General features: G+C 40.0%; 1 protein-coding gene and 1 pseudogene across 2 annotated transcripts in view; one reads left to right on the forward strand and one right to left on the reverse strand.

Annotated features, from left to right (window-relative positions):
- Positions 1–12,314, reverse strand: part of LOC111138564 (CDK5 regulatory subunit associated protein 1 like 1) — a 653,240-nt gene that overhangs the window by 454,901 nt on the left and 186,025 nt on the right. For both annotated transcript variants that reach the window (XM_022490583.1, XM_022490584.1), the window contains exon 6: positions 8,273–8,321. In XM_022490583.1, the coding sequence (XP_022346291.1) occupies positions 8,273–8,321 (49 nt within the window). The remainder of the gene's footprint in view (positions 1–8,272; positions 8,322–12,314) is intronic.
- Positions 3,971–4,744, forward strand: LOC111138566 (annotated as a pseudogene).

Raw genomic sequence — 12,314 nt, forward strand, 5'->3', positions numbered from 1 at the left:
TCTCTCTCTGTCAAATAAATAAATAAAATCTTTAAAAAAAAAAAAAAAAAGACTGTAAACTGATACAGCCACTATGGAAAACATTATGGAGGATCCTCAAAAAATTAAAACTAGAACTACCATATGATCTAGCGATTCCACTTCTAAAAATATACCCAAAGGTGATTAAAAACACATTCTCACAGAGATACCTGCACCCCCATATTTAAAGCAGTATTATTTATAAGAGTTAAGATACAGAAACTACCTTAGTGTCCATCAATGGATGAATGGATAAAAATGTGGTATAGATTCACAATGGAATACTATTGAGCCACAAAAAATAAAGAAATCCTACCATTTGCAATAACATGGGGGGACCCTGAAGGTATTCTGCTAAGTGAACTAAGAAAGACAAATACTGTATGATCTCACTTATACGAGGGGTCAGAGACGTGGAAGAGGAGGAAAGAAAACGCAAACTCCTGGTAAAAGAGATCAGACTTGCGGTTATCATAGGCAGGGAGTCAGTGGAGGAGAAAAGAGGGAATTGGAGAAAGGTATAAAAGGTACAAACTTCCAGTTAGAAGATAAACGGGTACTAGGGATGTAACATACAACCTGATGACTACAGCTAACAGCACTGTATGGCATACAGGAAAGCTATTAGGAGAGTTAATCCCACCACAAAGAGAAAAGTTTTCTTCCTTCTTTCCTTTTGATTGTTTCTATATGAGAAGGTGCAGGTTAGCTGAACCTGCTTCGGTAATCACTTCACAATATACAGAAATCTAACCATCGTGCTGCTATATGTCTTCAACTTACAAAGTGATGCACGTCAATTATTTCTCCATAAAACTGGAGGGGAGAGAAACATCATAGAGATCAATGCATCCAAAACAGAACAAAAAGGGGACAGTTAAAGGAGGAGAGAGGAGGGAAACTGCAGGGGAAGCAACTCATACTGACCCCTAGAGGCCACGTAGAAGTTTACCTTTTACTCTGAGCTGGGGGTGGTTGGAGTGGGGAGTACCATAGAAGTCAGAGTAAAGGAGAGACACTGGGCCCATCTGTGTTTAAAAAAAAAAAAAAAATTAAGAGTTAACATGAACGTCCAATTCTCAGTAGGCAATTCCTTGTTAATATTTAAACAAGCAAGGATGAGGCCACATTTCCAGACAGATCAGTGGGACCACTAATAGAAGGGTTGGGTCATGAGAAGCCGGAGGGGTTCAAGCTGAAAGTAATTTCCTTTCCTTGTTTTGAACAATTAAATCCAGTGAACCACTGTAACAGTGTGTTATGTGAAAACTCTAGTAAGATCGTCAAACTAACAAACTATTCAACACCATGTACCCTCCCTTGTAGCCCCACCCCAGAATGAAGAAGCAGAGGTCAATGAAAGACCCAAGACTTCATAAAAATTAATTCCATTAATAATAAAAGGTGGCTTCAAACCCGTACAAAAATTCATCTTTGAACAGAAAAGGAAATATTAAGTGATAGGCACACTAAAGCAGTGTAAAGACAAACCAAAAACATACAAAACAATTCTGAATCATAAAGCATAAGACCACCTTGGGGGGGGCACACTTAAGTGTTTATTTTAGCTTTAGAAGCTTTCAGGGAAGAAAAATATTAGACAAAATGAAAGATACAATGGATTAAAAAAATTCATTCTAGAAATACCGTATACTGAAGTATAAAGGGCAAGAAAGTAAAGTTAGAGTCCTACTGCTAATCTAGGGGAACCATGAGAGGGGACAATGAGGTAAAGGAAGAGGAAAAGACAAACTGACACATTTAAGAAGGTGGCAAAATGCAATGTTTGCGAAACTATAATCATGTATTAACATGGCACTTAAAATAGGCTCATTGAAAATAAAAAAACTAAATAAACCACGGCCATAAATTCCTGGCTTCTTTAGTTATTACAAGAGAGAAGTTATCACTTATTTAATTACACCAGTGAGACTGGGAAGTATTCCCAATATGTAAAAGCAATGTGCAATACCTTCCAGCACATTCTGCCTACATAATAGCTGTATCAGCAATTACACATATTGAGAGGATGCAGAGAAGGGTCCCTTCAAAGCATACTTTGAAAATCATTTTACTGAATTACTTTATTCAAAGCAAATTTATATTTTTTTTGAAAATAAATTATTTTATTGAAAAACAAACCATAAAAAAGTAGACGAGCTTTTGCGGTCTAATACCATCCCAGATGGACCATGTTGCATATCCACGCTCCAGTCACTGACTCATTAAGTTTGGAAAGCATCCTCATGCACATCTCCACGGGATGTTTGGGAGGCTGCTCAGTTATTAACACTTAGGAAAACCACGCTTGATGGAGTTCTGCTGTCCAGTCTCAATTCACAAAAAGTTCATACTCTGAATTCGTACCAAAGGCAAAGTACAAAATCTGACAGAGTGAAGATGAACAGCAATGTGTTAAGTAAGAAGGAGCTATTTGGTGTAGTACCCTGGGAATTTAGGTCCATCTAATCCAAGATTGCATCAATTACTGAGAAGTTAAGGGAATTGGAAAATCAATTAAACTTGCAGATTGTGCCATATTAGGAAAGTCTTGAATTACCGACACTGGAGGCATTTTGAATTAGACTGAATGAAATACCAGCAAAGTTTTAATAACAATGGAGACCTCTTTTATTAGAAGTTGACTGGGGAAGAAATATGACTTAATAACAAAAATATTTCTAATATCAACAGGCAATATTTACTTGCAATCATTTAAGTTATCCTGTAGTAATTGGAGGCCATAATGTACACATATCAGAAGAAATACAAACTTACACTCCCTTCAGAGCTTTCATACAAAAAAAAAAAGTTTTAGTGACCCTATAAACCCAGACTAAGACACATGAATACTTTAAAAGAAAGAATTACATATAAATCCTTTTAAACTATACTTCTTCCCTCCGAATCGGTTATATGCCTGGTTGGATTATCAAGATGATACAGAGGAAAATCCTAAATTCACTATAATCTGTTCTCTCCTAAAGCAAATGCTATAAATGAATGGAATTTTCAGGCCACTATTAAAATAGGAAGGATTCATTCAGAATAACTTGGAACTTTCCATTTTGTTCCAACCGAGATAGATACAAATGAATATGCTTTATATAGTTTTATGTTAATCACAATAGTTAAATGCTTTGGGCACCAATGTAGCTTATTGATACATCTTTAAAACATGACTTGGTATAACATAAGTAGTAAGAACAAGGCAAACAGGCTGTGGCAGAAGCTGTCCGTCCAAACCCCCTTCAAGGAAGACATATGAAGAGAGCCCAACAGGAATCCAATGCGGAAACAAGACAGTTGTGGCAAAATCCCCTTGTCAGGCTGTATTCCATCTGGCCCTTCTGGGCCAAGACTCGCTTCTCCACGGAGCATTTATCAATCAGGGTCCCAGCAAAGCAGATGGCACACTGCATAATTGAAGAGGTTTTAATAAAGGGACTATTTACTAAGGTTTGGCAAGGTTAGGAACACCAGCAAGAGACAATGCAACGCTCTGAGGCTAGCAACAGCAGGGTGCTGTTTCCACCCCCAGGCCTGAAAAAGCAAAGGAAGGGAACAGAAGAAACCCGACGAACAGAAGAACAGAGTGGGCCACCTGGACAAGACCTGTGGCCACCACTGAGGGAAGCCCAAAACCAGCAGAAAGAGTGGGGGGGTAGGAAAGCGTAACAAATACTCCTGTCTCACACTCGGGTCATACCTCCAACCTCCAGTGGGAAAAACCCACCTAGACACAAAATAGCAAGGGTCCTACTGACGTAATACACACAGGTCAGCCTCCGTGGACACATGTCAGGGTGGAGAAAGGGTCTGTAAGAGTAGACAGAACCATCCACTCATGGGCAGGACCCTCAGAGAAACATAGAGCAAGCTGCAAATTCAGCAGCTGAAACATCAAAGAGCACATTGGTACAGGCCTTTTGGCTCCCCGAGCAGCACCATGGTGGCTGGGAAGAACAGACACCTTACAAAAGGCAGCAAAAAGAGAGGCAAGAAGAAAGTGCTTGAGCCATCTTCTAAGAAAGACTGGTATGATGTGAAAGCACCAGCTAGCTTCATACAGTGTAAGAAATACTGGGAAAAAACACAAGTCATGAGAACTCAAGAAAGCAAAATTGCATCTGTTAGCCTCAAGGGTTGTGTTTTTGAAGTGAACCTTGCTGATCTGCACAATGAAAGAGTTGCACTTAGAAAATTCAAGCTAATTGCTGAGGACACTCAGGGCAAAAAGTGCCTGATGAATTAGCATGGCATGGATCCTACCAGTGACAAAATGTGCTCCATGGTCAAAAAAATGACAGACCGTGATTGAAGCTCAGATTGATGTCAAGACTACCAATGGTTATTTGCTTCGTCTATTTTGTGTTGATTTTACTTAAAAATGTAGTTCCAAGAGGTCCACCAAATTGAGAAAAAGATGATGAAATCATGACCTGAGATGTGCAGACAAATGACTTGCAAGGAGTGGTCAATAAATTGATTCCCGGCAGTATCGGAAAAGACACAGAAAAGGCCTGCCCATCTTTTTATCCACTCCATGATGTCTTCGTTAGAAAAGTAAAAATGCTGAAGAATCCCCGCTTTGAGGGGGGAAAGGAATGTTCATGAAGCTTCATGGTCAAGGCAGTAGATCTGGAAATGCTACTGGGGGTGAAACTGGTGTCAAGTTGAACAAACTGATGGATATGAGCCACTAGGCCAAGAATCTGTTTAAAGTTCAGACATTTAATGGTGACAGATAAAAGATCTTGTGATGTTTAAATTTTAAAAATTTCTTGGTATAGAAAACCTACACATTTGGTGTCGGAAGTACTGTCAGTATAGACAATCATAGTTTACCTTTACCTTCTATGATTTCCTATAGAAATTCTATCTCTCCGAGCCATCTGGCAGCCTTCAGAGCACAATATTACTATCTACTGTTTTTTATTAGACTTTATTTTTTAGATCAGTTTTAGGTTCATGGCAAAATTGAGCAGAAAAGTGCAGAGTTCCCATATACCGTCCCCCCAAGCTATCCCTACTGTCAACATCCTCTGCCGGAGTGGAATGTTCGTTGTATCAATGAGCCTGCCCTGACACGTCACAATCACCAAGAGACCACATGACATTGCACTTGCAGCGCTGAGCATTCCCTGGGTCTGGGAAAATGCGCAACAACATGAATCCACCATTACAATATCAGACAGAATACCGCCAGCACCCCAAAACATCGCTTTGTACTCTGCCTATTCATCTTGCTGCCCCAACACCGGCAACAGTGATCTTTCTACTGGCTTTGCCTTTTGCAGAAGTCACAGAGCTGGAATCACACAGTGTGTAGCCACTTCTGATTGGCTTCCTTCACTTAGTAACATGCATTTAAGTTTCCTTTATGTCTTCTCATGACCCCGTAGCACATTTCTTCTCAGCACTGGACAATACTGCATTGTCTGTACGGACCACAGTTTATCCATTCACCTACTGAAGGACATCTTGGTTGCTTCCAACTTTTGGCAATTACTGAATAAACATCTGCGTGTAGGTTTTTGTGAGGACACGAATTTTCAGCTTCTCTGAGTACATGCCAGGGAGCGTGGTTGCTGGAACGTACGGTAAAAGTGTACTAGTCTTGTAAGAATCTGCCAAACTGTTTTCCAAAATGGCCGTACCATTTTGAACTACTGCCAGCAGTGAATGAGAGCTCCTGTTACTCCACACCCTCATGAGCATTTGGGGTTGTCAGTGATCCAGATTTTAGCCATCCAGATAAGTGTGTGGTGGTATCATGTTTTAACTGCATTTCCTTGATGACCTATGAAGTGGAGCATCTTTTCATATGCTTATTTTCTATCTACGTCTCTTCTTTGGTGAGGTGTCTGATGAGGTATTTGGTCCATTTTTTAATAGGGTTATTTATTTTCTTATTGTTGAGTTTTAACAGTTCTTTATATACTTTGGATAATGGTCCTTCACCAGATACACCTTTGGCAAACATCTTCTCCCAGTCGGTAGCTTGTCTTCTCACTCTCTCAACAGTGTCTTTTGCAGAGGGGAAGTTTTTAGTTTTAGTAAGTCCAGCTTATCAGTTACATCTTTTCTAGCTCAAGCCTTTAGTGTTGCCTCTAAAAAGTCATCACCACACCCCGGGTCGCCTAGATTCTCTCCTCTGCTAACTTCATCACCATTAACTGAGTATATATATGTCCACATCGAGTAGCCATCATGGAGCTGGTTCTTACGACAGAAGATGAACAAGGCAACAAAACCCTCAAGCATCCTGAAGCACTGCTTCCAGGAACTCCGTCAACCTCGAACACAGTGACGCTCAGATGGGAGAGATGAGAGTGGTCACAGTACAGCGGCACAAACGTAGCCTCAAACTCGCGCACACAGGCCCAGAGCACACCTGCCCAGCCGGATGCCAGGCCCGACCCTGCCACCACCAGCTGTGCGCCCGTGTCTCAGCTTCGTCATCAGAAATGTGAGGAACATATTTACACCCGCTTCACGTCCCAGTGCTGCTGTGAAGATTAGTTGACGTAACCCCCATGGAAGGCCCCGCGTCCCGCCTCCCGCACCAGGACCTCACAAGAAATGCCGGCCCTTGTACACACTCCGAGGTGGGGACTCACGTACACAGTCTGACAAACTCAGAAAAATGATCGCTGCTTTATGTTTTTAATTGCTGTATTTCATTTTATTTTGAAATCTCAAAGAAGATTAAGGTGTTGTCTAATTCTCACGTTCTACGGCCAGCCAATACAGCAAGGAGCCAAAGGAAATGAACAACAGCACATGGAAGACGTCAGACAGAGCCAGCAGGGAAAGTGTGCAGTTAAAACCCCAGCGTGGTGACGGGAGTCCATTTTCTTTTTTTTAAATACACAATTCCCACTTATAACAAAACAATTAAAATTTTAAGTGAGAAGCTCAATTCATGCAATATTTCAACATTGCATTACTGGTTTTCATTTGTACTAATCTAACAGAGGAAAATGAACTATGAGTATTTAAAAATTAAACCGTAGCACTGAGGATAACTTACTTCTCAGCGGCTTCAGTAAGAATCTGGTCTGAAGAACCATGGCTAATGAAACAAAGCATCAGTTCTATTTTCCAGTGTAACTACAAAAATTATACGCAGGAGAATATCAAAACGGAACACTACTTTTTAAAGTACTTGTAGGAGCACCTGGCTGCCTCAGTCGGAAAAGCATGTGACTCTTGATCTCAGGGTTGTAAGTTTGAGCCCCATGCTGGGTCTATAGATTACCTAAAAATTAAAAAAAAAAAAATTTAAGTACTTTTTAAAAGCATATGGGCAACTAATTAGGTGATTAAAAAACGCACACAATGTCAACTGTACCTCAATAAAGTTACCCCCAAAACCCACATAAATAAAATCATTTCCTTATTTATTTGTTTGTTTATCTGTTTATTTATTTAAGTCAGCTCCACACCCAGCGTGGAACCCAATACGGGGCTCAAACTCACAACCATGAGATGAAGACCTGAGCCAATATCAAGAGTCAGACATTTAACCAACTGACTCACCAGGGCATTCTTCATTTCCTTATTTTAAAACTGATTAAATTATGTCTTCCTGACCTGAAACTTAAATGAAATCTATTTCACACCTGACTCACTTATAAGCCAATCAATATATGCCTCCCATATTAGATTGGTGAAAGCACGAAACAGTCAAGGACAAAATATTAATCATTTTATGTGTAAATAAATGTTAAGTGATATTTTTATAATATGGTTCACACAATACAGTAGTTCCCCCTTCTTACCAGCCAGGGGATATGGTCCAAGACCCCCAGGGGATGCCTGAAACCATGCACAGATAGTACCAAATCCTATACATATTGTGTTCTTCCCTATACATACACAGATACGACGAAGTTTAATTTATAAATTAGGCCCAGTAAGAGATTAACAGTAATAACTAATAATAAACTAGAAAAATTACAACCATAGACCGCAATAAAAGTTATGTGAATGTGGTCTCTCTCTCTCTCAAAATGTCTTATTGTCCTCTCTTCATGATTCTTGTGATGGGAAGCGAGGTGACCGAGGTAGGCATTCGGACACAGGGTCAGGCCACTATTGACCTTCTGACGATAAGTTAGAAGGAAGACCATCTGCTCCCGGACATCAGTCGACTGTGGCTAACTGTACCCAGAAAGCAAAAGTGTAGATAAGGAACAGGGGACCAACCACCATATACACCTGCTTATCCTACTTGGACAATTACCTTTAATCGTTTCCTCCACAACTTCTACCACTCGATCTATCTGTTGAACCTAAAAAGAAAACAAATTGTTAGACAAGCAATTGACATGGATGAGAAACATTAATTTGTGTCTACCCTTCTGCTTGAGTCAGTGTATCACATTTTCTAAGCACACGAATGTAGGTTTTCTTTAATTAATGCATTGGGAGATATTATAAAAAATATTCTGTATTAATGTTTTGTGTTACAGTGAAGTATGAAATTACTACTCTCCTGTCCTCCAATGATAAAGGAAGAAATCATAATACATTTAAATAAACTGCCTGGAGTTCTGGTAGCATAGCCTATCAACATAAACTCAACACATACTGAGATACAAACTGACATTTAATTAAAACATGTCTCTTCACACACACATTCTCTTCTTTTCATTCTTTAAGAAAAATGGCTTGAAATGACAACCCACACAAAAGGACATGCTGGTATTAAGGAAATCTACCCCAAATTCTAGGCTTTATTATTCTAACCCGGAAGCCCCTTTTTAATGGATATTTACTGTGCGCTGGTCACTGCCCTCATGTCAATGGGAGACAGAGCCAAATAGTAATGGCTCCTATCCTAGACACCAGTGACTAAAGGAGAGCTCCCCGGGGTACCATGGAAACACAGAGGAAAGGTAATAAATTGTGACTGAGTGATCTAGGAATGCTTCTCAGGGAACCAAAGAGGGCTCTTGAGGGATAAACCAGATTAAGACAGGAGAAGCCCACTAAGGAGACTGAGTTAGAATGGCTAGTGTGTAGAAGGAAAATGAAAAAAACAAAGGTTGTAGTGAGAAGCTAAGGGAAGAGAGAAAGTCGAAACAGAGTAAGTCCTAAGTTGATACTACTCATGCCTTAAAATCTTCAAATCATTTGCTTTATTATAGAAGAAATACATGTTCATTGAAAAATTCAAACAAATTAGGGCGCCTGGGTGGCTCAGTGGGTTAAGCCTCTGCCTTCGGCTCAGGTCATGATCTCAGGGTCCAGGATCGAGGCCTGCATCAGGCTCTCTGCTCAGCACGGAGCCTGCTTCCTCCTCTCTCTCTGCCTGCCTCTCTGCCTACTTGTAATCTCTCTCTCTGTCAAATAAATAAATAAAATCTTTAAAAAAAAATTTTCAAACAAATGAGAAACATAAAAAGGAAATAAAGTTACCTGTATTATCATACATCCTCTATTTCTACTCCTCAGATAGTATCATTCATAATCCCTTAATAAGTAGGTACCAGACATCTTCCAATGCAGAACATTTATATATAGCTCTGCTCTGTCCTTTCTTACAAATTACGAGATAAATAGGTAGACAGATAAATGAGAGGGAAAATAACAGACCTGCCTCTTTATTTTTTTCTATACAACATCAATACATAGAGGTCTACTTCATTTATTTCACTAGCTGCCTAGTACCTCATGTATCGATAGACCATAATGCATTCACCCATTCCCCAACTGACAGACCCTTATTTTTAATCTTTCATTATCATACAATGATGCTGCAATGAACTCAACTGAGTAAACACCTTTTTAAAAAGTGCAGTGGCAAGTCTCTTAAATATTCCCTTGGCCTCACTGTGCTATGGGAAGTGAGGAAAAGACTTGAGAGAACACACCTGGATTCCGCTCTGCCTCTGACCACTCAGCCCAGCATAAGAGTAGCAGCTTCACTAACTACTGAGAAACTGCCAAAGGCAAAGTAAATCTCTGTTGGATCACAGATCCCAAACAAACCCACCTCACTGGAACCACTGGAACCACTAGGTTCTGGTTTTATGAAGAGAATTCATGTGGCCTCCTTATAGAATGTGATCAAAGCCAGAATAACGGGGTTCGAAGAGGAGGAAAGTACCCAATAGGGTCAAATGCGACAGAGATAGTAAGTTCACATAAAGACTGGAATATAAATGCCTGATCCAACAATGAGGGAGTCGATGAGCTTAGGGGAAGAAGTGAGGTCACAGTAATGAGTCATAACTAAGAAAATACAGTAAATAGAGCCTACTCCTACAGATGGATGGAAAGGAGGAGACATGGGTAGGACAAGGAAAGAAGAGTTGCCCAAATTTCCCAGTGGAATGGGGATGAATACCCAAGATATCAGCTGAGGATACAAGACAGAGAATAAAAGTAGCACAATATGAGAAAATCCAATGGTGGAACAAAAACAGCAAAGTGTTCCTATGTAGCTGGAGATCTAATAGCTCAAAGGGATCACTGCATCCAGTCTTACAACACACAGACTGGGAGGGAAGCAGTATTCCTAGACAGTCAGAATTTCTCTGGAGTGGTTAATTACAGGTGGAGCAGTCAAAAAAATTACCAAGTTGAGGGCCAGCTAAAACTGTAATATTCTTAGAAGATGACATTGTCATAAATGTAGGTGAACCTTAGGTTAGATGGTGATGTTTTAGATATTACACCCAAAACATAAACAATAAAAGGAAAAAGGTAAACTGAACACCATCAAAATTGAACACCATTAAAATTAAAACCTCTTGATACATCAAAGGACACCATTGAGAAAGTAACAAGACAACACAGAAAATGGGAGAACATTTTTGCAAATCATAAACATAGTATGACTCAGATTTGTATCTAAAATATGTAAGGAGCTCCTGTAATTCAATAATAAAAAGACAAATCATTTAAAAATGGGGAAAAATGAGTGGCTTATTTGGTTAAGCATCGGACTCTTGATTTCAGCTCAGGTCTTAATCTCAAGGTTGTGAGTTCCAGCCCTGCAATGGGCTCCACACTGGGCAAGGAGCCTACTTAAAAAAATGATAGAATAAAAATTAAAGTTAAAATGGGCAGGGGAACCTGGGTGGTTCAGTTAGTTAAACATCCAACTCTTGATTTTGGCTCAGCTGGTGATCTCAGGATTGTGGGATAGAGCCCCGCATCGGGATCTGGGCTCAGTATGGAGTCTGTTTGAGACTTTTTCTCTTTCCCTCTCCCTCTCCCTCTGCCCCTCCTCCTGCTCTCACTCTCTCTCTCTCTCTCTCTCTCACACACACACACACACACACACACACACACACACTCAATTCTCTTTCTCTCTTTCTCTCGTTCTGTCTCTAAAATAAATAAATGAGATCTTTAAAAAAATGAAAATGGGCAAAGTCTATCTGAATAGACACTTCACCAAGGAAGATACACAAATGGCCAATAAACATATGGAAAAAAATGTTCAATATCATTAGTCAACCAGGGAATGCAAATCAAAATCACAATGGAAGAATAGGGAGCTACTATGTATTGGGTCTAGATTTTCAGTTTGTTAAAATGAAAACATCCTGGAGGTGAATGGAGGTGATGGTTGCACAACTGTGTGAAAGCACTGAAACACACCTAAAATTAATCAAAGTAGTAATTTTTATGTTATATATATTTTACCATAATGAGATACTACTTCATACCCACTAGGGCGGCTATAATCAAAAGGTGAGATGACAAGTATAGGCAAAGATGCAGAGAAACTGGAATCGTCCTACAGTGCTAGTGGGAACGTAGTATAATGGTACAGTTGCTTTGGAAAATAGTCTGGAGGAGCCTCAAATAGTTCACAGAGTCACAGAACGATCCAGCAATTCCCATTGTAAGGATACACCCAAGAGAAAGAAAAACAGACGTCTACGCAAAACCTTACAGACAAAAGTTCACAGCAGCATTGTTCAAAATAAGCAGAAGGTAGAACCTACTCAATTCTCATCAACTGATAAAGAATCAAAAGGTGGTACAGCCATACAAGGAAATATCGTGATACCATCAAGGGGAACAGGAGCCAGAGTAGTCCCCCCTTATCCATGGTTTCATGTACCCGCAATCCGGAACCAGACGGTCCTCCCTCTGACATATCCTTAGAAGGTCCACAGGCTAGTTCACGGTGCCTACGTCACTCGCCTCATTTCATCCCATCACGTAGGCATTTTATCATCTCACATCATCACAACGAGAAGGATGAGTACAGTAGGATGACTAGAGTACGTGAAGATATTTTGAGAGATAGACCACATCACATG

This window comes from Enhydra lutris, unplaced genomic scaffold (assembly GCF_002288905.1).
Source record: "Enhydra lutris kenyoni isolate GAN:26980312 unplaced genomic scaffold, ASM228890v2 scaffoldscaffold93, whole genome shotgun sequence".
NCBI lineage: Eukaryota > Metazoa > Chordata > Mammalia > Carnivora > Mustelidae > Enhydra > Enhydra lutris.